The sequence below is a fragment of the Trypanosoma conorhini genome (assembly GCF_003719485.1).
Source record: "Trypanosoma conorhini strain 025E chromosome Unknown Tco_14.4_contig_00252, whole genome shotgun sequence".
Taxonomy (NCBI): Eukaryota; Euglenozoa; class Kinetoplastea; order Trypanosomatida; family Trypanosomatidae; genus Trypanosoma; species Trypanosoma conorhini.
In genome coordinates this window covers 1-24,681 of record NW_021704341.1, presented here as the reverse complement: position 1 = coordinate 24,681, position 24,681 = coordinate 1, and the positions used below count along the sequence as shown (strand labels likewise).

Genomic DNA, 24,681 nt, shown 5'->3' with positions numbered 1-24,681 from the left:
GCATTAGCTTTCACGTGTTCGCCTTTTATTTCGCTTCTTCTCGCATTGCCTTCCTACCCACTCCCTTCCATTCAATAAGTAAAGGCCTGTGCAAAAAGGGGGGGAATTAGAAGGATACTTCGTTCTGCTGCTGCTGCTGTTCTCTGCGGTGGTGGTGGCGGTGGTGGGGGCTCGTTCTGCTCTGAGTGTCTCTGCTTGTGTGCATGGGGGGGGAGAGAGAGAGGGACGAAGTAAGCACGGACAGAGAATAGGCATTAGGAGAGTGCGGCGGCGAGGATGCACCACAGCAACCAGGAACTCTCTGAGCCCACGATTGTGGGCGACTTCAAGCTGTACAATGTGAGCGGCTCCCGCTTTGAGGTGCCGAAGAAGTACACCCTGCTGAAGATACTCGGAACGGGGGCGTACGGCATTGCCTGCAGCTGCCTCAACGAGGAGACGAAGGAGAAGGTGTCGATCAAGAAGTGCCGGGACGTGTTCAGGGACCTGGAGGATGGCAAGCGCGTGCTGCGCGAGATAGCGATGATGCGCTTCTTTCAACACGAGAACCTCCTGCACGTCATGGACATCCTGCCGCCCATGAAAAGCTACAGCGACTTCCGCGACGTGTACATCGTCACCCCGCTGAAGGACGTGGACATGAACGTCGTGCTGCGGTCCCGGCAGGAGCTGACCGACGCCCATGTGCGTTACTTTGTGTACCAGATCCTGCGTGGGCTGAAGTACCTGCATAGCGCCGGCGTTGCCCACCGCGACCTCAAACCGGCCAACCTTGTCACGGACATTTCCTGCGAGCTGAAGATTATTGACTTTGGCCTCTCACGAAATGTCACGATGCCGTACTATGAGCTGACCGACTACGTCATCACACGCTGGTACCGGCCACCGGAGCTGCTGCTGGAGAACAACTACTACACCACGGCGGTGGACATCTGGTCCGTTGGGTGCATCATGGCGGAGATGTACACCCGCAAGCCCGTGCTGCGTGGCCGCAACACGATGGACCAGCTGCGTCTCATCTGCACGCACATTGGCAAACCACCGAGTGCGATGGTCAACAACCCCGAGGCGCTGGACAAGCTGCAGGGCCTCCCCGACGGCTCGCTGAATGTGACGGAGCTGGTGCCGGGGTTGACGGACCCGGATGCGATTGACATCCTCACAAAGATGTGGGAACTTGACCCAGCCAAGCGTAAGTCGGCAGCGGAGCTGCTGCAGCACCCCTTCCTGGCGCCTCTGCACGATGAACAGGACGAGCCGGACTGCCCAACGCTCTTCTCCTGGCCCTACGAGCAGCAGGAGATGGGCCCCGCGGCCCTGCGACAGGCCTTCTGGGAAGAGATTTGTGCCTTTAACCCACAACTGGCCACGCATCCGTCTACCGATTCCACACTGCAAGAGCAGGTGCGTACTTAATCCCACCCAAGATATATATATATATATATATATCTGGAGCTTGCTCGCTCTCTTTGTTCCTTCCTCTCTTTCTCCCATTCGCTCCCTACATGCATATTTGTATATATGCCTGTATGTATTGGGTCACAGCTGTGCAGGTGTACTTTTTTTTTTTGTCGCTTGGTGTTGTTTGTTGGCTCTTAGGTTATTTTTGTCGTCATTTTTGCTTCAGTGTGTGTGTGTGTCTATTGAGCTGTTGCTGTCACTCTGGCGTCTGCGCTCTGTGCGCTCCCCCCGGTTTTGGCGCGGCAGCCGCCAGACGGCACTACAGGCAGCAGCGGTAGTAGTAGCAGTAGCAGCAGTGGCGGTGGTGGTGGGGTGGGGGAGTCGCAGTTCCGCCGCCTCGCCCCCTCTGGTCTCTCTTTTTTCTTTTCTTTTCTTTGCGTGCGTGTGGGCGAGAGGGAGGGGGGCGAGGCGGCGACGCAGCGCTGAAGCAAAACAAAAAACCAAAACAAAAACAGAAAAAAAACAACATGAGGAGGGGGGAAAAAACGCAAATAGGTATATATATATATACATGTATGTGTATATATATACACCCACCGTGGGAACTAAACGGGATGCGGGGAGGGGGAGGGATCGAAGTGAAAAATCCGCTTCTACTTCTTCTGGTTGCTGCTTGGCGGCTTTCTCGCCCCTCCCCCTTCATTTTTTTTTCCCTTCTTTGTGTGCGTGCGTGTGTGCGTTTGATTCGTGGAAGTGTTGCGGGGCACACGGGCGGAAGTTGGGGGGAGGGGGAATAAAAGTCAAAGTAAAGCAAAATAAAAGGAAGCTGAATTCCCCACTGCGGGGCACCCTTTTTTTTTAAGTTCTCGTTCACTTTTGAGCGCCTTTAGGCTTCCGCTGCGGCTGCCGGGATAACGGGGCGCGGCCACACGCACACGCACGCAGCGGCGTACCCCCGGCGGGCCTCGCGTTCCACCGCCGCTGGCATCAGCCGTTGGTTTCCGCCGCCGCCTCCGTGTGTGTGCGTCCGGGGCGGCGGCGGGAGCGAAGAATCTGCGCGTGGGGGCTGCACGGGGGGGGGGGGGTTCTTTTCTTTTTTTGTCCGTCTGTTCCTCTCTCCCTCTGCGGGCGGCGGGGCGACTGTGGGTGGCGGGGAAGAGAGGAGGGAGAGAACGAAAAGGAGAGCGTGCGTGCCGCCCCAATTATTTGTGCCGCCGCAGCGGGAGCGCCGGGGCGCAGGCGACAGGGGCGGCGGAGGCGGAGGTGCGGGGAAAAACGGAATCGTGGGGAGGCGTGAGCGGCGGCAGCGGCGTGCGTGCCGTGCCGGCAGGGTGGGCGGCTGTGGTGGGTGGTGGAGAATGGATTCATAGGGAGAAGAAGAAAAAAACTGCGTGCGTGCGTGGGTTTAGGCTGGAACGAGCAGGCAACGGAGGGAAGACGAAAAAACACGAGGGTGGGTGAGGGCGCACCCGCGCTCCTGCGTGTAGGCCCCCCACGCATGCGCACCTACACTTATAGTCATTGACGTACGTCGACGTATATATATATACGCACATTTGTTTAACCTGCTTCACTCGCTCTCTCTCTCTCTCTCCCTCTCTCTGTGCGAGTGGGTGCGTCCGTGCCCGCCCGCCTTCCTGCGTGCGCGGAGGGTTGTCTCTGTTGCTCATCTCTCTGCATGCTTTCTACGGCGGCTCCTGCGTTGCACCTTTCCCTCCTTCGCCTCCTTGCGGCGGTGGACTTTGCGCAGATAAGAATATATACACATAGAAGGTACATACGGAGCGGCCGGCGCCCAGCCACAGCTCGTGCCAGTTGGGACGCCCAGCCGTTTGACTTTTGTGTGTGGGGGAGAGAGATAGAGAGACAGAGAGGGAGCGAGCCATAGAGGAATCGAGAGGCTTTCCGCGGAGTAGTCTGTTTTTATAGACGCCTTCCTTTGGGGGGCAGCGGGCGTGCCTGAGCCTTCGACCCCCTGTGGAAATGATCTTGATGGCAGGAGACAGGGGTACTGGACGGCGGAAACGCCACTGCGGGAATGCCGCGGGGTGTGCCCCGCCACATAGAACTGAGCAGCCGGCGCCGGGGAGAGGAAACGGCAGCAGCAGCAGCAGCAGCAGCAGCAGCGGAAGAAGAGGAAGCAGCGGAATAAGTGGCGGTGTTACTAGCAGCAGAGGCAGAGCAGCGGCAGCGGCATTCGTTCGGGCCGTGGCTGTGCTGGTGGCGTTGCTACTGCTGGGCGTGGCGAGCCTCGGGGATGTGGCCGAGGCCGCCATCACGTTCGTGCCGACCAACGTTGCGCAGCTCTCACTGTACCAAACCGCGCAGATGCGGTTCGACAGCAACCCGTTCATCGGCGACCCGCGGATCCGCGACGGCGATACGGTTTATTTCGTCAAGGACGTTGCAGGCGTCAGCTGCAGCGACAGCGGCAGCGGGGACCCCGATAACACGTTTGCCGTCACCCCGCTGAACGGCCTCGGCCTGATAGGCTACGCGACGATTGTCGTGCGGAGCTCCGTCTTCTCCTTGGACGCCTCGTACCTCATCTGCTACATTGCGCAGGGCACCGCCTTCCTGATTGCGCGCGCCAAGGACAGCGGGCCCCCCGCGCTGCTGGTCTGGCCCGCCGTGTACAACCGCCTCGAGATGCAGCCGCCGACGGCGTCCGGCGGGCTGGGGCTGGTGTCGCTCGCCGTGAGCGAGGCGGCCCAGGCGGGGCGCCCCGTCAATCAGGGGCTGACGGGGGCCAACACCATATTCCTCCTCCCGTGCCCCGCGGCGGGCGGCGGCGGCGACTGCGGCGGGCTCGACAAGCTGCCGCAGCTCTGCGCCGGCAATCCGTACGGCGGCGTTCAGCTGAGCGACCTGCGCGGGGCGGGGACGACGTCGGTCACGGGCAGTTTCACTGTGCCGTACGTCCCGGACCGCAACGGCTACGCGGTGTGCGTCCCCTACTGCTTCGACGCCGCCGTGGGCTGTGGCGTGAGTGTGGCAATGTCCTACACCGCCGTGACGGTGCCGCCTCTCACGTTTGCCGCGGCAAACCCGCTCACTTACGAACTCACCCCCGCCGCGCCCCAGGCGCGTGAGAAGGGCTATATGCTGCTGCGAGGCACCGAACTGACGGCGAAGGACGAGCTGACGGTCATTCGGGGCGGGAGTACGTGTGCGTCAAAGGCCTCGCCGTTGCTGGAGAACTTAGAGCTTGGCTCGCTCGCGGCTGTCAGCGCAGAGGTGGTGAACATCACTTTTGTCGCGCCGGAGCTCATCCCGCGTGCCATGCGCGGCACTGTGTGCTACCGCCGCGCGGGCAACGCGTTGTGGTCCACCGTCCTGCGGGATCCGCGGGCGGAGGTGGACGACTTTGTGATTGAGGTGCTGCAGCCGACCGGGTTTACGGTGGCCCCGGAGTCGCCCTACACGGGGGAGCCCCTCAGCCTCTTCTTCAGAGGCACGGGCCTGGACGCGGCGCGGGATGCGGCGATTTTGACCACCTCCCTGGACTGTGACGCCGCCGCGGCGGCGACGACGACGTTTGAGTGCCCGCTCACCGGCGGCAGCGCCCCGCAGTGCACGGCCCTGATAGACCCCCCGACGGACCTCGGGCTGACGCTCCACGTTTGCTACCGCAAGGAGGGGGTGGCCAACTACGCCCGGGTCCGGGGCCACGTCGTCACGCAGAACCGCAACCCCACCTACAACCTCAGCCCGTACCCGCTCTACGCCGGCCAGCGCGGGACGCTGACCTTCCTCGGGCATGGCCTCTCCCTCGCCGACAGCGTCCGCTTCATCGCGAGCAGCGCCACCTGCGGCGACGGCAGCCCCGTCTCGACCTTCGCCATCGCCAACGGGGTGGAGGTGGCGGCCGGTGAGGTTTACAAGTACGACGTGGTGGGCACCGGCAAGCAGTGCCTGCAGGTATGCTACCGCATCTCCGGCTCCGTCACCTGGTCCGTCGCACGCCCGCAGGTGATGACGCCCGTCTCAGACGCGTGCCCCGCGCAGGACCTGTACGTGAGCGTCTACGGCCTGCGCTACGCCGTGCCGAACACCCCCGTCACCGCCAAGGAGACCGTCACCTTAACGCTCTCCTTGATACTGCCTAGCACCCTGAAGCTCGTGCGCATGGATGACGCCTGCGCCGTGGCGTTCTGCACGCACGCCGGCGCCCTCACCACAGCGTGCGAGGTGAGGCAGGATACGGACGACTTTGTGTCGGAGTTAAGCGGGAAAAAGGCCAACCTACTGGCTGGCGCGGCGAACACAAGCTACATCCTCTGCGCCGCGAGCGGCGGAGACCCGTACATTCCTGTGCTGCCGAATGGTCAGCAGGAGGAGTCCACGAGTTTCGCGTTTGTGACGGCCGCCGCGAACCCGGTGCTGGGGAGCCACGCCCCGCAGCAGTGGCGCGTCGCGTTTGCGTCGCTCCGCACAACGTTTGACGGCGCCAGCCTTGACAGCGACACAGATGCGGTGCGGGCGCTCTTGGGCGGGTCGTTGCTCTCCGCCACGGCCCGCGTGTGCCCCTCTGCGGGTGCGGTGGTGCAGACGGCGTTGGTCGCACAGGTGCTGCCGGGCGCCGGCACGACATCCACCACGGCGGCGTACAGCCTCTCCCACCTGCGGCACACGGGGGACGAGGTGCACTTCTGCTACCTCTGGGACGCCGGCAGGCGTGTGACGTACGCAGGCTCCCTCGTCTTCGCGGCGCGCCTGCCGTCGGAGATGACGAGTTCGCCGCCGCCGCCCGGCGGCTTCCGCGCCGGCGCGCCCGTATCACTGAACTTCACCTCCAACACCACCGCGCTGCAGGCGCAAAGCGACATCTTGTTTTTCTACCGCTTTGACGCGGTCTCGCACCTGGGCACCGGCTGCTACTGCGGCCTTGAGTGTCCGGCGAAGGCGCGTGTGACGTACCCAGCCGTGCCGCTGGTTCCCGGGGCCACCACCGCCGCCGTGTCGTGGACGAACCCGCAGGGTTTTGACAACTACGACTCCGACTCCGTCTACGTCGTCTGCTACAACGTCACCGGGGCCCAAAGCGCGACGTACATGGGGCAACTTAGCGTTGGCATGGCGCAGCCCACGTACTACACTGCCCAAACCGCGGGAGACACCAACCGCGTTGGCAGCCCCATCACGCTGACGGCCACGCAGCTCTGCGTCGGCGCGAGCTGCCGCACTTTGAGCACCAAGGACGATATGCGGCTCATTCCGGCGACGAAGACGTGCCTGGATCTGGTCACAGGTACGGAGTTCGGCGACGTCGTCGAGCCCATTGGCAACGCGACCGTCACGGGGACGTCGTACGTTCAGCGGGTGGTGGTAAACCTGGCGGGTGACTACCGCGTGTGCTACCGGCTGGACGCCGCCTACGAGGAGCTGACCTCCGACGTTCAGCGCCCCCCCACCCCGCTGCGTGTGGACGCGGCCGATCCTGTAAGCTTTGCCGCCACGCCTGCGGCACCGTCGGCGGGGCAGCTCATCTCGGTTCAGTTGTCGTGCTCCGACGGGCGCTGCAGTGTCTGCAGGACGCTGCGGCTGGTGCCGGGCAACATGGCCTCCTGCTGGGTGGCTGTGAGTGGCACCCTCGCCAGCGACACATGCCTGACGACGAAGGTGTTGGGGTTTCCCAGTCAGTACCCGCCGCAGGGCACCTTCACCGCCTGCTACGGGGCCGCGATGACGAACAGTCGCCGGGTGCCAGGGGCCCTGGAGGTGGCGGCCGCCAACCCTGCCACCTTTACGGCGTCCAACGTGGACATTTTCGTGAATCAAGACTCTGCGGTCACGCTGACGCTGGTGGGTACCGGACTGACATCGCAGGATCAGATCTTTCTGCTCACGACGAAGGGCTACTCCTGCCATGACCTTGCGACCAACGTGCTGCAAAGCAATGGGACCCTGCGTCTGTGGTTTGCGCCAAGCATACACCCGAACCCGATAACGGTGGACGCCGCCGGGACCGGCGCGACGTGGGTTGTCTCGGATCGCACGCACCGCTTTGGGGAGGGGCTGCTTTTCGACCCCTCCTTCTGTGACAACCCCGGGGTGTCCTGCAGCATGCGCCTCTGCTACATGCGCAGCGGCACCAGCTGGGCCCCTGTGCCGATTGAGGCGGAGCCGGATCTCCGTCTGCTACCGCCAAACCCTCTGAACGCCTCCTTCGACAGCTACCCACTGGCTGTCGGGATGTACTCGGCGGTCACCGTTTTTGGACAAGGGCTGACCGCCGCGGATACCGTGGTGGTGCGAAGGAACACCTGCGGTGGGGTCGCCGTCACGGTTCCCGTCGGCACGGCAACCGTCAGCGCGGATGGGACGCAGTGGGTTGGAGTCGTGCGCTTCACCGCGGCGGGGGCGGTGAACTACGCGGTCTGCTACACCTTTGCGGCCGCCTCGACGGAGATTGGGGTGGTGCGGGCGGGGCGGCGCAGCGTGCTTGTGGTGCTGGAGGAGTTGTACTACCTGTACGACGCGGCCAACCTCACCGCGGGACACGTGCTCTCGAGGTACGAGGCGCTCATGCTGGGCGCTTCCTTCGCCAAGGCCCCGGAGGACAGCCTCGCGGCGGCGGCGGTTATCGCGGCGGACACCGAGTGCAACTACATGCCGTACTACGAAAAGACCGGCCTTGACCAGGAGTTCGCGGTGCTGCTGGAGCTGCAGCGGCTCGCGCCGCCGTACTTTGGCGCGCGCTTCACGCTGCCGGCGGACACCTACGCGCTGTGCCTGCAGGTGGATCTGGGCCTCTTCCGCGTCACGCGGAGCGTCGGCGGGGCGTCGATGACCACCACCGCGGCGAACCCGTCGGGCTACACCGCGTGGCCCGAGCTCCCGTTTCCCGACCAGCCCTTCACCCTCACATTCCCCCTGCTAGACGGGAGCGTGGGCGCGGCGGACACGGTGGCGGTCATCGACGGCGGCCTGTACGACTGCGGCTACCGCAACACCACCATCGCCGCGGAGTATCCGGTGGCGCCCGACCCCTCCGCCGGCGCCCACGTGGGGGTCGTCGCCGAGGCCACGCTACCGGCGCAGATGCTCGGCAAGGCGCTGACCGTCTGCTACCGGCGCAGCGGGGGCACCTTCGCCACCGTCCCCCGCGACACCCTCGTCGACCGCAACTTCCGCCTGAGCCCACAGATACCGAGTGAGTGGACGTGGGCCCCGGTGCAGCCGCAGGCCGAACGCACGCTGCTCATCACATTTCTTGGCGACGAGGCTCAGCCCGACTTCCTGCAGACGACGGACCGCGCCGCGCTGGTGGCGGTGCCCGCGGGGGGACAAGAACCGACGTGCGAGGCGGCAGCCGCGCTGGTCAGCGGGGAGCTCGATAAGGCGGGGGCCAGCACGACGTGGACCATCGCCGCCAGCCTGACGCAGGAGGGGACGTACATCGTTTGCTACACGTCGACCCGAAACGGGGCCCCGGTGCGCGTCGACCGCCCCCCGCTGCTCACCATCTACCCCCTGCAGTCGCCCAAGGGCATCTTCAAGGGCACGGGCGGCCCCGTCAACGTCTTCAGCGGGGAAAGGTTTTATTTGATGTTTGACACGTCCGTGCCGCTGGACCCCGTCCTCTCCTACGACAGCGCCGCCAGCGAGAAGGATGCGGTGCTGTTCTCGACCGAGCGCGACTGCTCCGCGCCGCTGCCTGCGTCGCAGGTGGCCACCATTCCCGCCGCGTTTCAATACAAGCCTGTGGTGGTGAAGAACCCCTCCGGCATCGTCGCCCCCTACCTGAACCTCGTCCTGGCTACCGGCGCGAAGGAGCTTGTGGTCTGCATGCGGCGGACGGGCCGGCACGAAGGGGAGGCGTTTTACAACTACGAGATGATTGGCGACTTGACGGCCCCTGCGACGGTGCGGGTGAGCGAGGCCCCGATTACAACCTACGCGACTGACCCGCAGCACCCGCGGGCGTGGGTTCCGTCGACTGTCGTGACGCCGACGTACGGCGGCGACTACGTCGTCGGAGACTTCTCCCAGCTCTTCTTCGCCAACAGCACCGCTGCAGGCGGCGTTGTGGATGACTGCTACCGCCCGACGGCGCAGGAGGCGGCAGGAACGCCGGCCGAGGGCGTCGTCCTGCTGGACACGACGCTGCAGGTGGAGCCTTCAACGGGCCTCATGTTGCTTCCGTTTCCGCGCGCTGGCCCTTTTCAGTTGTGTCTGCAGCTCCACGGCGCTACGCAGCACGCCGCCTCTGTGCACGCCGCCGCGCTGCAGGTGCTGAACCCCTCCCCCACGATGTACGTTGTGCCGGAGATCATTGCGGTGGGGGCGCCCTTTCAGATGGCCTTCCGGGCGCTGGACGACATCTTCGCCCCCACCGTGACGGGGAACGTGGCGGAGGTGTTTGTGGCCCCGGCGGAGGTGGTGGACGGGGAGGCGGCGCCGGACTGCGCGGCGGGGGTGCCCCCCGCCGGCGGTGGCGCGACGCGGTTTGACAGCTTCACCGCGGAGAGCGACACCTACGCGACGGTGCAGCCCCGCATCGAGGAGAAGGGGTACTTCTACGTCTGCTTCCGCGTCTATGACGCCACGGCGTCCTTCGCGGTGCCAAACGCGGCGGGCGGCTTCGTCTTCTCCGTCGGCCTGACGGGGGCGCAGAGCTACGCGGTGGCCCCGTCCCCGGCGTACATGGGCGAGCTGCTCAACATCACCATCCTCGGCAACGTCCTGAGCAGCGCGGATCACGTGAAGCTCGTGGCGGTCACCGGGGACACGCCGAGTGCGAACTACAGCGCCAGCTGCACGGCGGCGGCGCCGGACGCCGACGCCGAGGAAATCCACGGGGCAGCGGGCAGCGAGGTCGACGCGGTGAGCCCCACGCAGGCGCAGTACACGCCGCGGGTGAACGCCACCGGCGACTTCATCCTGTGCTACCAGAGCGCTGCGCTGGCTGACGCGTGGGTGTGGGTCTCGCAGCTGCACAGCTTTAGCGTCGGGCCGCCGCACCCTGACGCGTACGTGCTGCAGCCGCTGCCGTTCTACGCGGCGGAGGTGGGTCAGCTGCGCATCCGCGACAGCCCCAACACCGCCCTACTCACGGACGCGGATGAGATTAGGCTGGTGCAACGTGGCAGCGGCGTCGCCGGGTTTGACTGCTCTGCGGCAGCTGCGGCGAGTCCGGACATCGGGCTCCTGGAGCGCGTCGCGGCCATGAGCAACGACACCGATGCCACGTACCAACTCTGCGCGCTGACGACGACGCAGGTGACGGTGTGCTACCGACTGAAGCGCGGTGCGTGGGCGGAGGTCCCGCGGCGCGTGCCTCCCCCGTCCTACCTCTTTGAGCCCGCCGTGTTTGTCGCAAGCCCCTTTGCGGGTCCCACAGTCACCCCGTCCGCGCCACGCCCGTATGAGCCGTTTGTCCTGGCCTTTACCAGCAGCGCGGCAGACGTGGCGGTGAACTACGTCGGCTTCGCGCCCGCCCCGCAGCAGCTCTGCACGCCAAACCCGCCGTATGTGCAGCCGGTGTATTACGTGAAGAACACCACCGTGGCAAACACCTTCACCGTCGCACTTCCGGCGGCGGGCGAGTACCAGTTGTATTTGGGCCCGCACGCGGCCGAGGGGGACCCGCGCATCGCCCACGGCCGCACCCTCACCGTGGCGCCGTGCGACCCGTGCAGCTTCGCACCGTCGTACTCCTTTATTGAGAATCACGTGGCGTTGCGGTTTACAAGCAGCGGCGGCCCCAGCTTGGGCCTGCAGGACACCGTGCGCCTCGTTCCGGTCAGTCAGGGGTCAAGCGGCAACCCGTGCGCGGCCCCAAGCGGGGCCTTCGCCTCCCTCACGCTGGAGGCCAACGCGACTGTGAGCACAAGCGCCGCCACCGTCTTCAACCTCTTCACCGGCGACACGGACGCCTCGTGTGGCGACTACTACCTCTGCTACCGCAAAGGGGCGGCGGGCGACGCGAACTACGCCCTGCTGACGGACACAGCGGGGCAGCTGTTGAACTTCTCCATCTACCCCGCCCTTCCGACGCAGGCGGTGGCGTGTGAGAGCCACCCCGCTTTTCTGGAGACGGTGACGCTTAACTTCTCGTTTCCCGCCGCCGCGTACCCGAAGCTCGCCTTCTCCGCCCAGGACGAGTTTCTGCTGCTGCCGCCCAACGTGAGCTGCGGCGCCGCGGCCGCCGCCACCGCGCCGGGGGTGCTGCACCCGGTGCTTCTCACCCTCGTGGGGAGGGGGCTGGCGGTGTGGCTCGCGCATCTGCCCGGCGGCCGCGCGGCGACGCGGTACGAGATTTGCTTCCGCCTGGCCGCCGACGCCGTGGCGCGCGTGGTGGCGCCCTCCACCCTCGACGTCGCCCCGCAGGACCCGGCGCAGGTGGCGACGGAGCCGTGGCTCATCCAGCCGGAGACGGCGCAATTCACGATGCAGATCTACGGCGACCGGCTCTCGGCGAAGGATGACGTGTACGTCGTGGACGCCTCGCAGCGGTGCGACGAGCGGTGCGGGGAGACGCTCGCCCCGCCCCAGTTGGCCTCCGCCGTGTACACCAAGACGCTTCGAAACGCCACACTGATGGAGCTGGAGTTTACGCAGCCCCTCAACGAGGAAGTCGTGATGGCGCTCTGCTACCGCCGCGCGGGGCGGCTGCTGGTGCGCCTCGCCGTCTTCTTCGTTGGCAACACGAACCCGGAGAAGTACGACACGGACTTCGTGCCGCGCCTCGGCACGCGCCCGACGCTCACCTTCCACGGCGTGGAGTTGACCCCGCAGGACCGCGTCTTTATTCTTCCGGAGGGGATGAACTGCGAGGCGAGCTACGCGACGGCGCTTGGGTCGCTTCGCGACGTTGCGGCGGAGGGGACGCGCAGCCGCTTTTACGTCCCCCTCGCCGCCCCGGTGGCCGTGGGCCCCTACGCGGTCTGCTATCTCGTCAACGGCAGCGTCGGCTACGCGCTCATGCCGGCGGCGCTGGAGGTGCAGGCCGGGGGAGCGTCGCAGTACCGGACGAGCAACACGCCGATGCGGGCACGGGCGACGGTGGTCACCTTTGACTACGCCGGCGGCGTTGGCGACACGGCGATGATTGCCTGCGCCGGCTGCAGCTGCTGGGACGGAGCCGCCGCGGTGCTGCCGTACGGCACCCCGGAAGGGAACGCCACGGAAACGCAAAGGGAGATTGCGCTGCGGGTGGGCTTCGACGACACCGCCGCCTACGCCGTGTGCTACCGTGTGTCTGACAGCGGCTACGCGCAGGTGGGGGCGCTGCCGCTGCGGCCGGCGGAGAACGCCCCGGACGCCGACGCTGTGGCGCCAACGCCGACGTATCAGGGGCAGCGACTGCTGCTCACCGTGACGGGCTTTGAGCGTTCGCCGGCCAATAGCTCGTCAACGGGGGAAGACGCGAGGGAGAAGGAGGAGGAGAAGCAGCGGCAGCAGCAGGTTAGCAGCGACGTCCTCCTCCTTTCCCTCCACCGCGCCCCGACGACGGAGGACGCGGCGATGCTCGTGACGGTGGACCGCCGTTGCTGGGACACCCCCGCCTTGCAGGCAGCCGGCATCCTCGCCGGCCCCTCCCTCGTGGCGGAGGTGACCGCCAACGAGAGTGTCTGGCGCGGGCACGTGCCCTCCTTGGGCCCCGGGGCGCTGCCCCTGAGCAGCTTCCCCACGTCCTTTACGCTCTGCTACCGCGAGGGTGGGCAGGATGAGTTTGTCACGGTGCCGTTTCCCTCCGACCCGTCGCTGATGCTCCCCGCGGACCCGTCCAGCTTCGCCACGGTGCCCGCCAGCGTCTCTAGTGGCATGCTTCACGTTGGCATGACATTCCCTGGCGCCGCCGACGGGGACACCGCCTTTATTGTGAAGTACGCCGGCGACGTGCTGGAGACGAACCACGCCTGCGACGATGCGACCTCGGTGGTGCTGACAACCGCCGGGCCAACGCAGCCGTCGTACATCTTCAGCCTCCCACCGCTGCTCACGGCAAGCTCGGTGGTCGTCTGCTATGTGCGTGCGGGGGCCACCGTGGCGGAGGTGCCGCGGCTGCTCCCGCTCGTGGCACCGAACCCCGGCGGGTACGTGATAAATACTTCCACGGCGGAGGCGCGGCAGCGGCAGTACTTGCGCCTTACGCTCACCGGCGCCGGCCTTGACCCCGCCACCGACGCGGTCGTCTTCACCGATGCGTCATGCGCCAGCAGTGGGACGTGGCCGCCCGTCTCTGCCGCGGCTGTGCGCCGCGCCAGCGCTCTCGCCGCCGCCCCCGGCAGCAAGCAGGGAACCGCCCTGACGCTGGTGGCCCAGTTTATCGAGACGGTGCCGGCGAAGCTGTTCGTTTGCTACCGACGTGGGGAAGTCTGGAGTGAGGTGGGGACGCCGTTCGCGCTCGTCAGCCCTGTCCCTGACAACCTGACGCTTAGCCCGCCCGTCGGCCTCGCCCGCGTTGGGCAGCACGTGCAAATCGAACTCCACGGCGCCGACGGCAAGGGGACTCTGGCGGCGGCGGCGGTGATCTCCGCCCTTGACTCCAGCCCCGAATCGTGGTGCCAGAACTTCACCGCGGCGAAGGTGCAGGAGCCGCTGCTGCGGGTCGTCAACGACTCACTGCTCGAAGTTGCGGTGTGGCGCACCGCCGGCCCGGCGCGCGTGTGTGTCCGCTACGGGGATGCGCCGTGGTCGGATGTGGCGCTGACGGCCACCGGCGCCGTGCAGGAGGTCGTGGTGGGGGGCCCCAACCCGTCGTCCATGCGGCCCTTCCCCAACCCGCCGCGCGTGGGCCAGCAGGTGACTCTGACGTTTCAGCTCGAAGAGGCGCCCAGCGCGGGGGACCGCGTCCGCGTCACCCTTCCGGAAGCCGATGTAGCGTGCGAGCAGCTGCAGCCTGCGCCAGGCTTTCCGAAGGCCGTGCCGGTGGTGCCTGACGCGGAGGCAAAGACGGCGAATGTTACGCTCATCGATGACACGGACCCGTTTGCGTACCGAAGCTTCAGTCAGGCAGGGCAGTTCCAGATTTGCTACTACAGTGCGGCCGCGCAGGCGTGGAGCCCCGTGGGGGGCTCGATGGAGACGAGCGTTCTGCAGGTGCTGCCGCTCGCGCCCGGCAGCTGGAGCTCCGCGACTGGCGCGTCGCCCGTCTTTGCTGAGCCGTTTGTGCTGCACTTTGAGGACGCCTCCGGCAGCTTGGATGCCTCCGGCGACGCTGCCTGGGCGGCGCCCCCGAGCCAGTCCTGCGGTGTCCCGCCGGCCGACTGCACAGAATGCATTGTGTTTGAGTTCAACGCGGCGGCGTCTACGGCGGCGCGGGTCACGACAAAGCCGGCGGTCTCTCTCATTCTGGGCGAGTTTAACGTTTGCTACCGGCTCGCCGACGCCACGGCGGCGCTGCTGTTGCCGGCGCTGGAGGTCGTGGCGGGCGACATCCGCTGCGTCGAGCAGGCGAGCGTGCGCGTGGGTCAGGAGCAGAACATCACCTTCGAGAAGAAGCCGGGCGTCGAGGTGGCGCACGACAGCTGGCGCGTCTCATTCTTCGGCACCAGTGCGACGAGCTGCGGCAGTGGGTACGACCCGGACTTTGTCGAGGGCCGCGCCCGGCTCGTGGGCAGCACCGACACCAGCGTGACGTACGGTGTGGAGTGGCCCGTGGCGATGGTGAGCGAGCGCTACCTCATCTGCTACACGCACGACGGCGTCGCGCGGTCCGTCTGCACCTGCGCGCAGCTGCAGGCGCGGTCGGGCGAGTGCTACATCTCGACGCTGGAGGCCTCCCCGCGCTGGTTTGTCCCCAGCCCGGACCCAACCTACGTGGGGCAAACGGTGCAGCTGCGCCTCACGCTGGACCCCGCCATGGCAAAGTACCCCGTCACCGATGTGAGGCTCGTCACGTACGTGGACCCGCTCACCGTCTGCGACGACCCCGCGGCGTTCCCATTGCGTGGGACGATGACCGCGGCGTCTGCCACGCTGTACGTGTTTGAGTTCAACTACCCATACACGCAGGCGCCGGGGACGTTTATCGTCTGTGCGCTCTCGCCGACGCTCTCCGCCTACTACGCCCGCGTCGGCACGGTGCTCCCGGCGACGTCGTCGAACACGTTCTCGGTGCGGCCGTACATGGCGCTGACGACGCTCCCCAGCGCCCCCGACCTCATCCGCGCGATGCAAACGCTCCGCCTGACCTTCACGCACATCTCCTCCGCGGCGGACGACGTGGTGGGCGCCGGGGACCGTGTCACGTTTGTCGCCTCGCCGGAGGACTGCGTGGAGGCCGTCATTGACCACACCCCCGCCGCGACGGTGATGCGCCTCTTCGTGGCGGACGACACCTCCTTCGCGACCGTCCCCGCGCCGGTGCTGGCGCCCAGCAACGTGACGCGCTCCTCCCTGGTGGATGTCACCTTCGACCCCGTCCGCGGACTCGGCGAGCATGTCGTCTGCTACAAGCTCAGCCGCGGCACCTGGGCCCCGGTGCGGGGCACGCTGCATGTGCTTGCCGCCGCCGTGGAGAAGTGCGAGCTGCCGCCGTCGACGTCGAGCCCCGGCAGCAGCGGCGGCGCGAGCGGGCGGGCGATGCAGTACCTGCGGACCATCATTGTGAGCACCGAGGAGACGAGCGGGCTGCGCGGGCCGGAGGACGCGGTGCGGGTGGTGCCGCAGTCCTCCCCGTGCATCGACGACGCCAGCGCCGTCTTCCTCTCCGGCGTCAGCATCGTGGACAAGGAGAAGACCGCCGTCATCGCCTTTGCCCCGAGTGCGGGGGAGTTCAAGATCTGCTACCGCATCGGCGGGGCGCACAGCACTACCGCCAACTGGAGCCCTGTCTGCACAGGACTGGAGCTCACGGCGCCGACGCCGACCGGCGCCTTCACCGGGTGCCTGCGCCTGGGGCAGTGCCTCACCGTGACGGCGTCGCAGCGCAGCGGGTTTGGCTTTACCCTGACCGACACCTTCCGCTTCGTGACTGGCGCGGACCAGTGCATTTACGCCAACGACACGCAAACGGTCTCGGACGCCATTACTGTGGGGGATGCGGCGCAGACGCTCGCAGGAACGCCGGTGACGAGCATCGGCCCCACATTTGTCCTTCCCGCCGCTCTGCTGGGCGCCGGCAGCACGACGTTCCGCCTTTGCTACAAGGACGCCGTGGGGAACCAGTTTGCCGTCCCGCTCGACGCCGAAGACCCTGACCGCTCTGAGTTTGCGGTGGCCCCGCGCCTGCTCGCGTCGGTGCAGACACCGGGCAGCAACACCGCGGGGCAGCGTGTGCTTATGCTCTTCACTGCCGCACAAACTTCGCCGGGCGGGGCTCTAACGCCGTTTAGCGCGCTGCCGCCCATCCCCTTCTCGCCTGGCCCTGTGTACGACGGCAGCTTCGATGCGGCCACGGCGCTGCACCTCTCGCCCGCCCTTGCGTACCGCGACGGCCGCTGTTTTGTGGCGGACCCCACGACGTACGGCGTCTACGGCAACCGCACGCAGGTGCTGGGCTCCTTTGACCCCGTGCAGGGCGGCGCATACGTCGCCTGCTACAGGGCGGTGGGCTGCAGCGTCGAGGACGTGGGGCCGCTGATGCAAGTAGGTGGGCCCAACCCCGCGTCGTTTGCCGTTAGCCCGTCCACGCCGCGTCGTGGGCAGCTGCTGCGCGTGGCGTTTGTGCGCAACAGGGAGGACCCGGACGCCCTGCCGCTGTCACCCGGCGAGGACCGTGCCGCGGCGCAGGTGAACCTCCCCTCCTGCTGGACGCTCCCCGCGGACGCCGGGCAGCGCGTCGACGGCACGGCGGATACCACCGACATCACCGGTGTCCTCTTCGCTGCGCAGCCGCCGTATGCCTCGAGCGTGTCTCAGATGCGCCTCTGCTACGAGCTGCAGCATGGCTCCTGGTCAAATCTTCCCGCCGGCGTCGTCCTGCTGCAGCCGGCCAATCCCATCAGTTTCACGGTGCAGGACGCGCCAGCGCGGGTGATGCAGCTGAACTACATCGAATTCACGGGCAAGTCGCTCGGTGCGATGGACCGGGTGAAGGTCATTGCAACGTCGAGCTCCTGCCCCGACGCGTCCGTCCCTCCGAAGGGAATCGTCTCGCATGCGTTTGGCACCGGCGCCGCCATCCCGGGCACCGCCGATGGATGGACCGTGACAAATGCCACAGCGAGGAGCGCCATGATAAACATAAGCAGCACCGAAACAGGCACGTTTAGCGTGTGCTACAGGCTCGCCGCGGACACCGTCTGGACGCGCGTGTACGGCGACCTCGTCATCGACGCGCGTGACCCGGCGGAGGTCGTGCAGACGCCGGCACACGCGCTGGAGGGGGAACTCTTCACACTCAACTTCACTGCCGCCGGTGAGGCAGCCGCGTTGTCGGCGAGCGACCAAGTTGCCTTGTACACCGGCGACGTCCCCTGCCTCGCCCCTGGCAAGGCGCCGGACGTTATTATCACGTCGCCCTCACGCACGGATTTGTTGCCGAGAAATTTGTTCTTTCAGATTGCCGCCGAGACGCGCGGGGACCACACGCTGTGCTACTGGAAATCTGACGGCCGCAGCATTGTTTGGGGCTTTGGCACAGTGGTGATTGGGCCCAACCCGCTGAACTACACCACAGTGCCCGCCGCCGCCGCGCTGCGCAGCAACCAACTGGTTAGTGCCGTATTCTGGGGGTTTGGCCTTATTGCGGACACGCAGGGGGGAAAGACGGATCGGGTGAAGCTGATACCCTCCGAGGCTGCCCAGACGGATGGGGCCTGCCAGACGGTCGCGTCGGCGGCGGGCATCGAGTACTACCCGCTGGTTGCCAACGGCACGCTGTCGGTGCAGGTGTTCCGCTCCCCTCCCCGCGCTGCGAGCGACTACTGGGTCTGCTACAAGCTTGACGGGGGGCAGTTTCACGTCATGCCGGGGGCCGCCCTGGCGCTGGGCGCGGCCGACCCCTACGCTGCGACGGCGTCGAAGAGCGGCGACGTCCTCTGGGACGGCGAGATGGATACTTGGACGATTAGGAGCACCCAGCCGCCTGTGGCGGGGGCCCTTGCCTTTTACAGCGTGGAGCAGTGCAATGACTTCCCCTACTACGTGCACCCGACGCCCTCGCCGGCGCAATTCCCTAACGGCGTCGCTGTTGTTCGCGACGGCGTCGCCCAACTCCGCACCGGCCCCGCAGGCGATGGCGGCGTCACAGTCGCGCTCTGCTACTACGCCGCGGGGGCGATCACGATGTTGTCGGGGTCCGCGGTGCGGGTGGTGCAGGGGGTTCCGCCGCCGCTGGCCGCGCCCGTCCCCGCCACGGCGCTTCAGGCGTTTCAGTTCAACCTCACCGTCGTCCCCACGCCACTTGACTACGTGGTGCTGGTGGCGCACCCGGAGGCCTGCGTCGGGCTGACGGCGCCGGCAGTCACCAGCGACGTCTTTGTCGACGTCCTCGACGCCGGCGGCCACGTTGTGGTCACGTCCGCCGTTGAAACGGCGGGGACGTTTTACATCTGCTACTCCCACCGCATCGGCCGCTGCGGCGCGGGCGCCACCGAGGAGTGCGCCCGCGTCGTCGGCACGGTGGAGGCGGCCGCCGCCAACCCCTCCAACTGGACCATCACGCCCGCCACTGTGTTCACGTCGGATGAGGTGGAGATTACGCTGCTGCGTCCGGCCGACGCCGCCGCGAGGGCGCTGGAGACGCTTTGGCTCACGCCCATTCACCCCGAGGCGGCCGCCACGATGAAGCAGGTGGCGGCGGCGTGCATACGGACCATGACCGGCGGGGACCGCATTGAACTGCGGCCGAAGCCGCATCAGAGTGACGTCTGGACGGCGCGGCTGGACGTGGTGGCGGCCTACGCCCTCTGCTACATCTCGAAGGATGCCGCGCTGCCGACCATCTTCCCGCCCCTCTCCCACGCCGGACCGGTGGTGCAGTTGACGAACGTCTCCTCCGTCTTCTTCGCCGCGACGCCGGTCGTCGGTATAAACGCCACTGTTGTTTTGCAGGGACGCGGGTTGTCGCAGGACGACCAGCTCGTGGCAGTTGGGCTTCCCGCGGGGCGAGAGCCGCCCGCCGACATCTGCAGCAACCTGAGCTACACCCCACGCGTCACGGCTGTGCCCTCGACGGCGGGCTACGGCTTTAGCGCGATTGTCTACCAACTGCTGTTCGCGACGCCCAGCACGTACACGCTGTGCTTTCACGCCACAGCGTCCACGGGGCCCATGCTTCCGATCACGACAAACCACTTTAACGTGAATCCCGCGGTGCTGAGTTACACAGTGATGTCCGTGGCGCTGAACAACACGCCACTGGAGTTGGAGTTCCAGGGGAAAGGGCTGCAGGCAAGCGACCAGGCGGCGCTGCTTCAGCTCCCGTCGGTGACGGGCGTCGGCGGTGCGAGCTGCGCGCTTGGGGACTACACGGCGGTGTCGAAGGTCAGCGCGGACGGCACCACCAGCCTCTACATCACGGTGCCCACGCAGCCAGGCAATTACGCGGTCTGCTACCGGAAGCCGTCCTTCACGCCGATCCTGCTGCCGTCCCCTGTCAGCGTCTCGGAGCGAACGGCGACGGGGGCGACCTTCACCGTCCGGCCGGGGTGTGCGGCGTTGGAGACGTGCTCCCCGCAGCCGGTGGTGGCCCTCACGAATGCCGCCGGAGAGCCGACCTCGGACCCCGGAGCCACGGTGGCGATGCACCTACGGCTGGCGGATGGAAAGGCCGCCGATGAGCTTCTCACTGGGGGCACGGTGTACACGCAGAAGAACTACAGTGTGTTTTACTTCTTCGTAGTCGCGGTCTCCACCGCGGGGGAGTACACTATGGAGGCGGAGTTTACTCTGCGCGGCGGCGTGCGGCTGCGGGCCAGCCTGCCGAACCTTGTTGTGGGAAAGGCCGGGGAAAGGCAAGGGTTGGCGGCTGTCTCCTGTGACCCAGTAGGCATTATCGAGCGCCCGCTGCTGGACCTGGGTGAGAGCAAGCCGGCGGCGAATATCACGTGCGTCATCGCGGCAAGGTCGCCTTTGGCCCCCACAGCCTACACTGTGCAGCTCAACGCGGGGCGGAGCACGGATGTCGTGATTGACGCCCACAGCAGCAGTGGCCTCCCGCGGTACAACTTTACCGTCTTTCCGCCGTACGACCAACCTATGATCCAGTTTGTCTCCATCATTACGAGGGCGGCGCCGCCGCTGGAGAGTTGGCCTGTAACGAACTCCCCAGTGATTGTTCGCATTGGCTCGGAGCCTGAGGAGGGCAGCACCTTGTCGTGTGCCTCTGACTCGGCGGACCTGCCATCCAGCACGATGGTCCGATTTAATAGCAGCGTCACCTGCCATGCACAGGGGAGGCGCAGAATCGGTGACGTGGAGGTTAACATTGTGGCCCTGCCCAAGTACATGAAAATTTCCCGCGAATACAACGACGATCAGAGGACGGACAAGGCGGTCGACATTGGCGCCTACCCAGAAAACCTCGACGGGGACTACGAGTTCCACGTGGAGGTCGCCGAGGTGTCGCAGAGCATGTCTGTCCTTGGCTTTGTGCCCACGGCGCAAGGAAGTGGCGTGTACACGCCGATGCAGGGAAGTCCGTCGCGGTTCACGGTGATTGGCGAGCCCCAGCCTGGGGAGTCCAGCCTGGCGTGCGAGTCAGCGGCAACCGGGTCAGAGCTGTGGTTCACGCCGGTGGGGCCCTTCCAGTGCACGCTGTCGCTGCGCGCGGGGGGGATGGCCGTGAATGGGGTGTCGCAGGACTTTTTGGTGACCATGCCGCAGGGAGGCAGCACCCAGCCCATTCCCAGCGACACGTGGGGCCCCACCCTCGCCATTGCGGGGGCGGCGCCGCCGATGGCGCAGAATGCGACGACTCCGGCGGCGGCGTCGCAGCTTTTTAGCGTGGTCGTGGCCTTCACGCCACTCTCGCAAATCATTGCCACCGCCACTGGCACACTTGTGTATGCCACTTCCATAGACGCGAAGAAGGGCGGCGGCGGCAGCGTCGCTCTCATGTTAACGGGCTCTGGGTTGAGTCCGCGCAACAGGTACGGCGTGCGGGCGACGGTGGAGTGTGACAAGGGCGTGGATGCAGAGGCCAGCGTGACGGGCAGCGGCGCCGCTAACACGCAGCTGCAGCTCGTTGCCAAGGCGCCGGCCGATGTTTTTTACCTCTGCTTTGCGCCCAGCGACCAGCACACACGCTGGCAGCTGCTCTCCAACGTGGTGCTGAACCACCACGCCGGCGGTGGTGTGGGTATGTGGACCACGCTGCTCATTGTTGGGGTGGTACTTCTCTTCCTCCTGCTGGTGCTGCTGGTGGTGGTCATCTGGCGGGTCTGCATGCTGAAGCGGCGCGAGGAGCCGCAGGATAATCTCAAGGCCGTGTACCTGCCACCGCGCGCAAACTACCGCTTTCTTCGCCGCGACACGCGTCGGACGCAGCAGCCGCTGCTGCCGGCGCCAAGCCCGCCGTCCTCGTTGCCGACCCCGACGCAGCCGCCCGACGGAGCCGCGGCAGCGCCGAAGACGCGGGGGAACAAGACGCAGCTGCGCATCAACGTCAACGACCGCGACGTCTACTCCGCGGACGTCGCGCTCGACAGAAACGGGAATACGATGGCGCGGCACGTGGGCCCCGCGGAGCTGCAGAAGCCGGAACGCCGTGGGAAGCGTGGACCGGAGCCACGCCCCCCCGTCGTGGACACCGACTCCAGCGAGGACGATATGGCGCGTTTTATTCCGCCCGTCCCGCCGCCGCTGCCGCCACGGGACGACGACCCCGCTCCACTTATTGGGGCCGTTGTGGAACCCACAGAGGCGCACGTGCGGGCGGCGGAAGAAGAGCCCCGCTCCGGGCCGTATCAACACTTGCACCACCCGCGTCAAGAGCAGCCGCCGATGGAGGCGCCGCCGCCCGCCGCGGTGGCGGCAGCACCGACGACCGCCACAGCCCCGGCCGCTGATGAAGGCGGCGGCGAAAACGCGCAGTGGGTGGGACCGTTTCTTGTGCGGGGGCACACCTCCCGGCCGATGGTGAGCCAGCCGCCCGCGGCAAACGGTCACAGCAGGAACGGGGAAGTATAGAGTGCAACGCCACGGCTTCTGCTTTCGTTAGCTGCGGTAGCGACCGTGAATCCAAAGCTAGGCGAAAAAGAAAGGAAATAAATACGAAATAACTTTAACTAAGAAAGAAAAAGGAAGAGACGGATAGAGAGAATGCAGGAAATGAAGGACAACGTATTTTTGACATATGCGTATGCATACATCCAGCGATATATACTACGTTTCTTGCAGGATGCAATCAGGTTCGTTGGCACACTTTTTTTTTTGTACCATTATCAACAACTCCACGTAACTGCGTACGTGTCCCTCCCTCCCTCTATCTGCGTGTATGAGAGGAGGAGGAGGAGGCAAAGACACCGACATAGCGGGGGAACAAAGAAACGATATAATAATAAAAAAGACAGGGAAGAGGAGAGGGGGGGGGGAAAGCTCGGATGGAGTCATGCGGCGGGCAAACCACATCACCGCCGCCTTTGGCCGCCTTTTGCGCTCTTCTTCCTCCTCACCTTCATTTGTCTCCCTTCGTGTTTGCTTTTCTTGTCTGCGCTTTCTGCTTCCGCGGCGGCGGCGGAAGGAGGGAGGAGGGGGTCGACGCGCAACCCCACGCGTCGCGGCAACGGGCCGCCAAAACCCTTCGGGGCGGAGGCGCAACTCGGTAGAGGCCTCCGGATGTCACGGGCGAGTAGATGGGGGCCAGATCTTGAAAAGAAATGAAAAACAACAATGCTAATAACAGTAGAGGCATATTTGTTTTATCGCCGCCTGTTATCTGATGAAGTCTACGTGTTGCTGTTTTTGTTCCTGCTTACTGCTTTGCGGCGAAACCGCACTGGAGGGTAGCACAAGTGTTTTTTTTTGCTTTGTTTTTATTTGTGTTTTTTTGTTGTTGTTCTTGTTGTTTGTTTGTTTTTTTGCGGTTTGTTTTTTGTCCAACCGCCGCCACTACTCACACCACGGCGACTGCTGCTCCCTGACGCGGGGCGGGTAGGTGCTGCGGAGTGTGTTGCTTCCGGACCTCACTGCGAGGGTCCGGTGGTCATAAAACGCCGTTTTGGATGTTGTCTCTCTACGCGCGCCTGCGTGGGAGGGGCGGGGGGTGAAGTCTCTTTAGAATTGAGACGCGGGGCGCCGCACGCCGGGCCCCCACCCCACCCCCATCGCTATTGCGCCTTCTCTCCGTAGGAATACGAGCAACACCGGCCTCACGCTTGGGCCAGTCCTTTTTTCTGACTTTTTTTTTTCCGTTGGCTGCTCCTACTCCCTTTCCGCGTCTGCGTGTGCGCCGCTTCAATGCGTTGATTTTCTTTTTCTTTTCTTTTTTATCTTTTCATGGTGTGTGTGTGTGTGTTCCTTGGGGTTTTGCCCCTGGGCACAGTCGCCAGTCGCTAGTCGCTTTGCCCAGCAAAAAAGGAAGAAGCGGCACCGGATGCGTTCACGCATGCGTGGAAGACAGAGATGCAGGGAAGGCGGCTGCGAAGCCAAGCCGGGAAGAAGGGCGCGAGGCGTGAAACGCGCCATCGTATTCGCCAAGTGAGCTCCGCAGCGAAGTGCACCCCACCACAAACTCACAGCCCCCCTTTTTGCTTCTTGGCGGCGGCCACGGCCCTCTCCCAACACAGACAAAATAGTACTAATGATAAACAATGAGGGCGCGAAGGAAAATACGAGGCCGTTGCGTGCGTCTCTGCGCGTGAGGCGTGGCAGCTCGCTGCTGTTGTGCCCCCTGCTCCGTGACAGCTGAACGGCGAAGAGATTTCTCCGAGGAGAGGCCCATGCCGTCGACGCACCTTCACTTTCCTAACAAAACGGTGTAACGTTGTGCTCAGTATCCGAACAACTCGTGTACGAGTGCCGTTGGCACGAAATCCTTCCCCGCTCCAGTATCCAACGTTGCATGTTAAAGTAATTTTCCGTTAGATCTTTGCTACGCCAACCAAGATCTGCACTAGAGGCTGGTCCATCTGAGGCTCACGCCATCAGCTTCGTCCTTACCTCCACGCCACATCTACATCGGAAGGGCTACACTTTCTCAAGTTTTGCCGCCCTTACCAAAGGAATAATGGGCAATCACTAATTGGGCTTGAGCGTCATCCATTTTCGGGGCCGGTGGATTCGGTTGGTGAGTTGTTACACACTCCTTAGCGGATGCCGACTTCCATGGCCACCGTCCAACTGTCCCTATCCACCAACACCCTTTTCACGTATCGAGAATGAGCCCATAAGTTTTGACGCCACATATCCCTAAGCGGTTCATTCCGCATCGCCTGCTCCGCT

General features: G+C 65.2%; 2 protein-coding genes and 2 pseudogenes across 2 annotated transcripts, besides 12 other annotated features; all 4 read left to right on the top strand.

Annotated features, from left to right (window-relative positions):
- Nucleotides 1–147: 147 nt before the first annotated feature.
- Nucleotides 148–170: a microsatellite.
- Nucleotides 171–276: 106 nt separating this feature from the next.
- On the top strand, nucleotides 277–1,416 carry Tco025E_04738 (putative mitogen-activated protein kinase 3; the record flags this gene model as incomplete). The annotated part of the gene is made up of 1 exon (XM_029371644.1): nucleotides 277–1,416. The coding sequence occupies one exon, from the start codon at nucleotides 277–279 to the stop codon at nucleotides 1,414–1,416; it is 1,140 nt and encodes a 379-aa protein (XP_029228227.1).
- An 11-nt stretch (nucleotides 1,417–1,427) lies between these two features.
- Nucleotides 1,428–1,449: a microsatellite.
- Nucleotides 1,450–1,700: 251 nt separating this feature from the next.
- Nucleotides 1,701–1,726: a microsatellite.
- Nucleotides 1,727–1,757: a microsatellite.
- Nucleotides 1,757–1,780: a microsatellite.
- Nucleotides 1,781–1,890: 110 nt separating this feature from the next.
- Nucleotides 1,891–1,927: a microsatellite.
- Nucleotides 1,928–1,957: 30 nt separating this feature from the next.
- Nucleotides 1,958–1,991: a microsatellite.
- Nucleotides 1,992–2,195: 204 nt separating this feature from the next.
- Nucleotides 2,196–2,226: a microsatellite.
- Nucleotides 2,227–2,623: 397 nt separating this feature from the next.
- Nucleotides 2,624–2,713: a microsatellite.
- Nucleotides 2,714–2,971: 258 nt separating this feature from the next.
- Nucleotides 2,972–3,004: a microsatellite.
- Nucleotides 3,005–3,252: 248 nt separating this feature from the next.
- Nucleotides 3,253–3,291: a microsatellite.
- Nucleotides 3,292–3,393: 102 nt separating this feature from the next.
- Nucleotides 3,394–22,428, top strand: Tco025E_04737 (hemagluttinin family protein; the record flags this gene model as incomplete). The annotated part of the gene is made up of 1 exon (XM_029371643.1): nucleotides 3,394–22,428. The coding sequence occupies one exon, from the start codon at nucleotides 3,394–3,396 to the stop codon at nucleotides 22,426–22,428; it is 19,035 nt and encodes a 6,344-aa protein (XP_029228226.1).
- Nucleotides 22,429–23,706: 1,278 nt separating this feature from the next.
- Nucleotides 23,707–23,736: a microsatellite.
- A 429-nt stretch (nucleotides 23,737–24,165) lies between these two features.
- Nucleotides 24,166–24,479, top strand: Tco025E_04736 (hypothetical protein; annotated as a pseudogene).
- A 38-nt stretch (nucleotides 24,480–24,517) lies between these two features.
- Tco025E_04735 (hypothetical protein) lies at nucleotides 24,518–24,681 on the top strand (annotated as a pseudogene).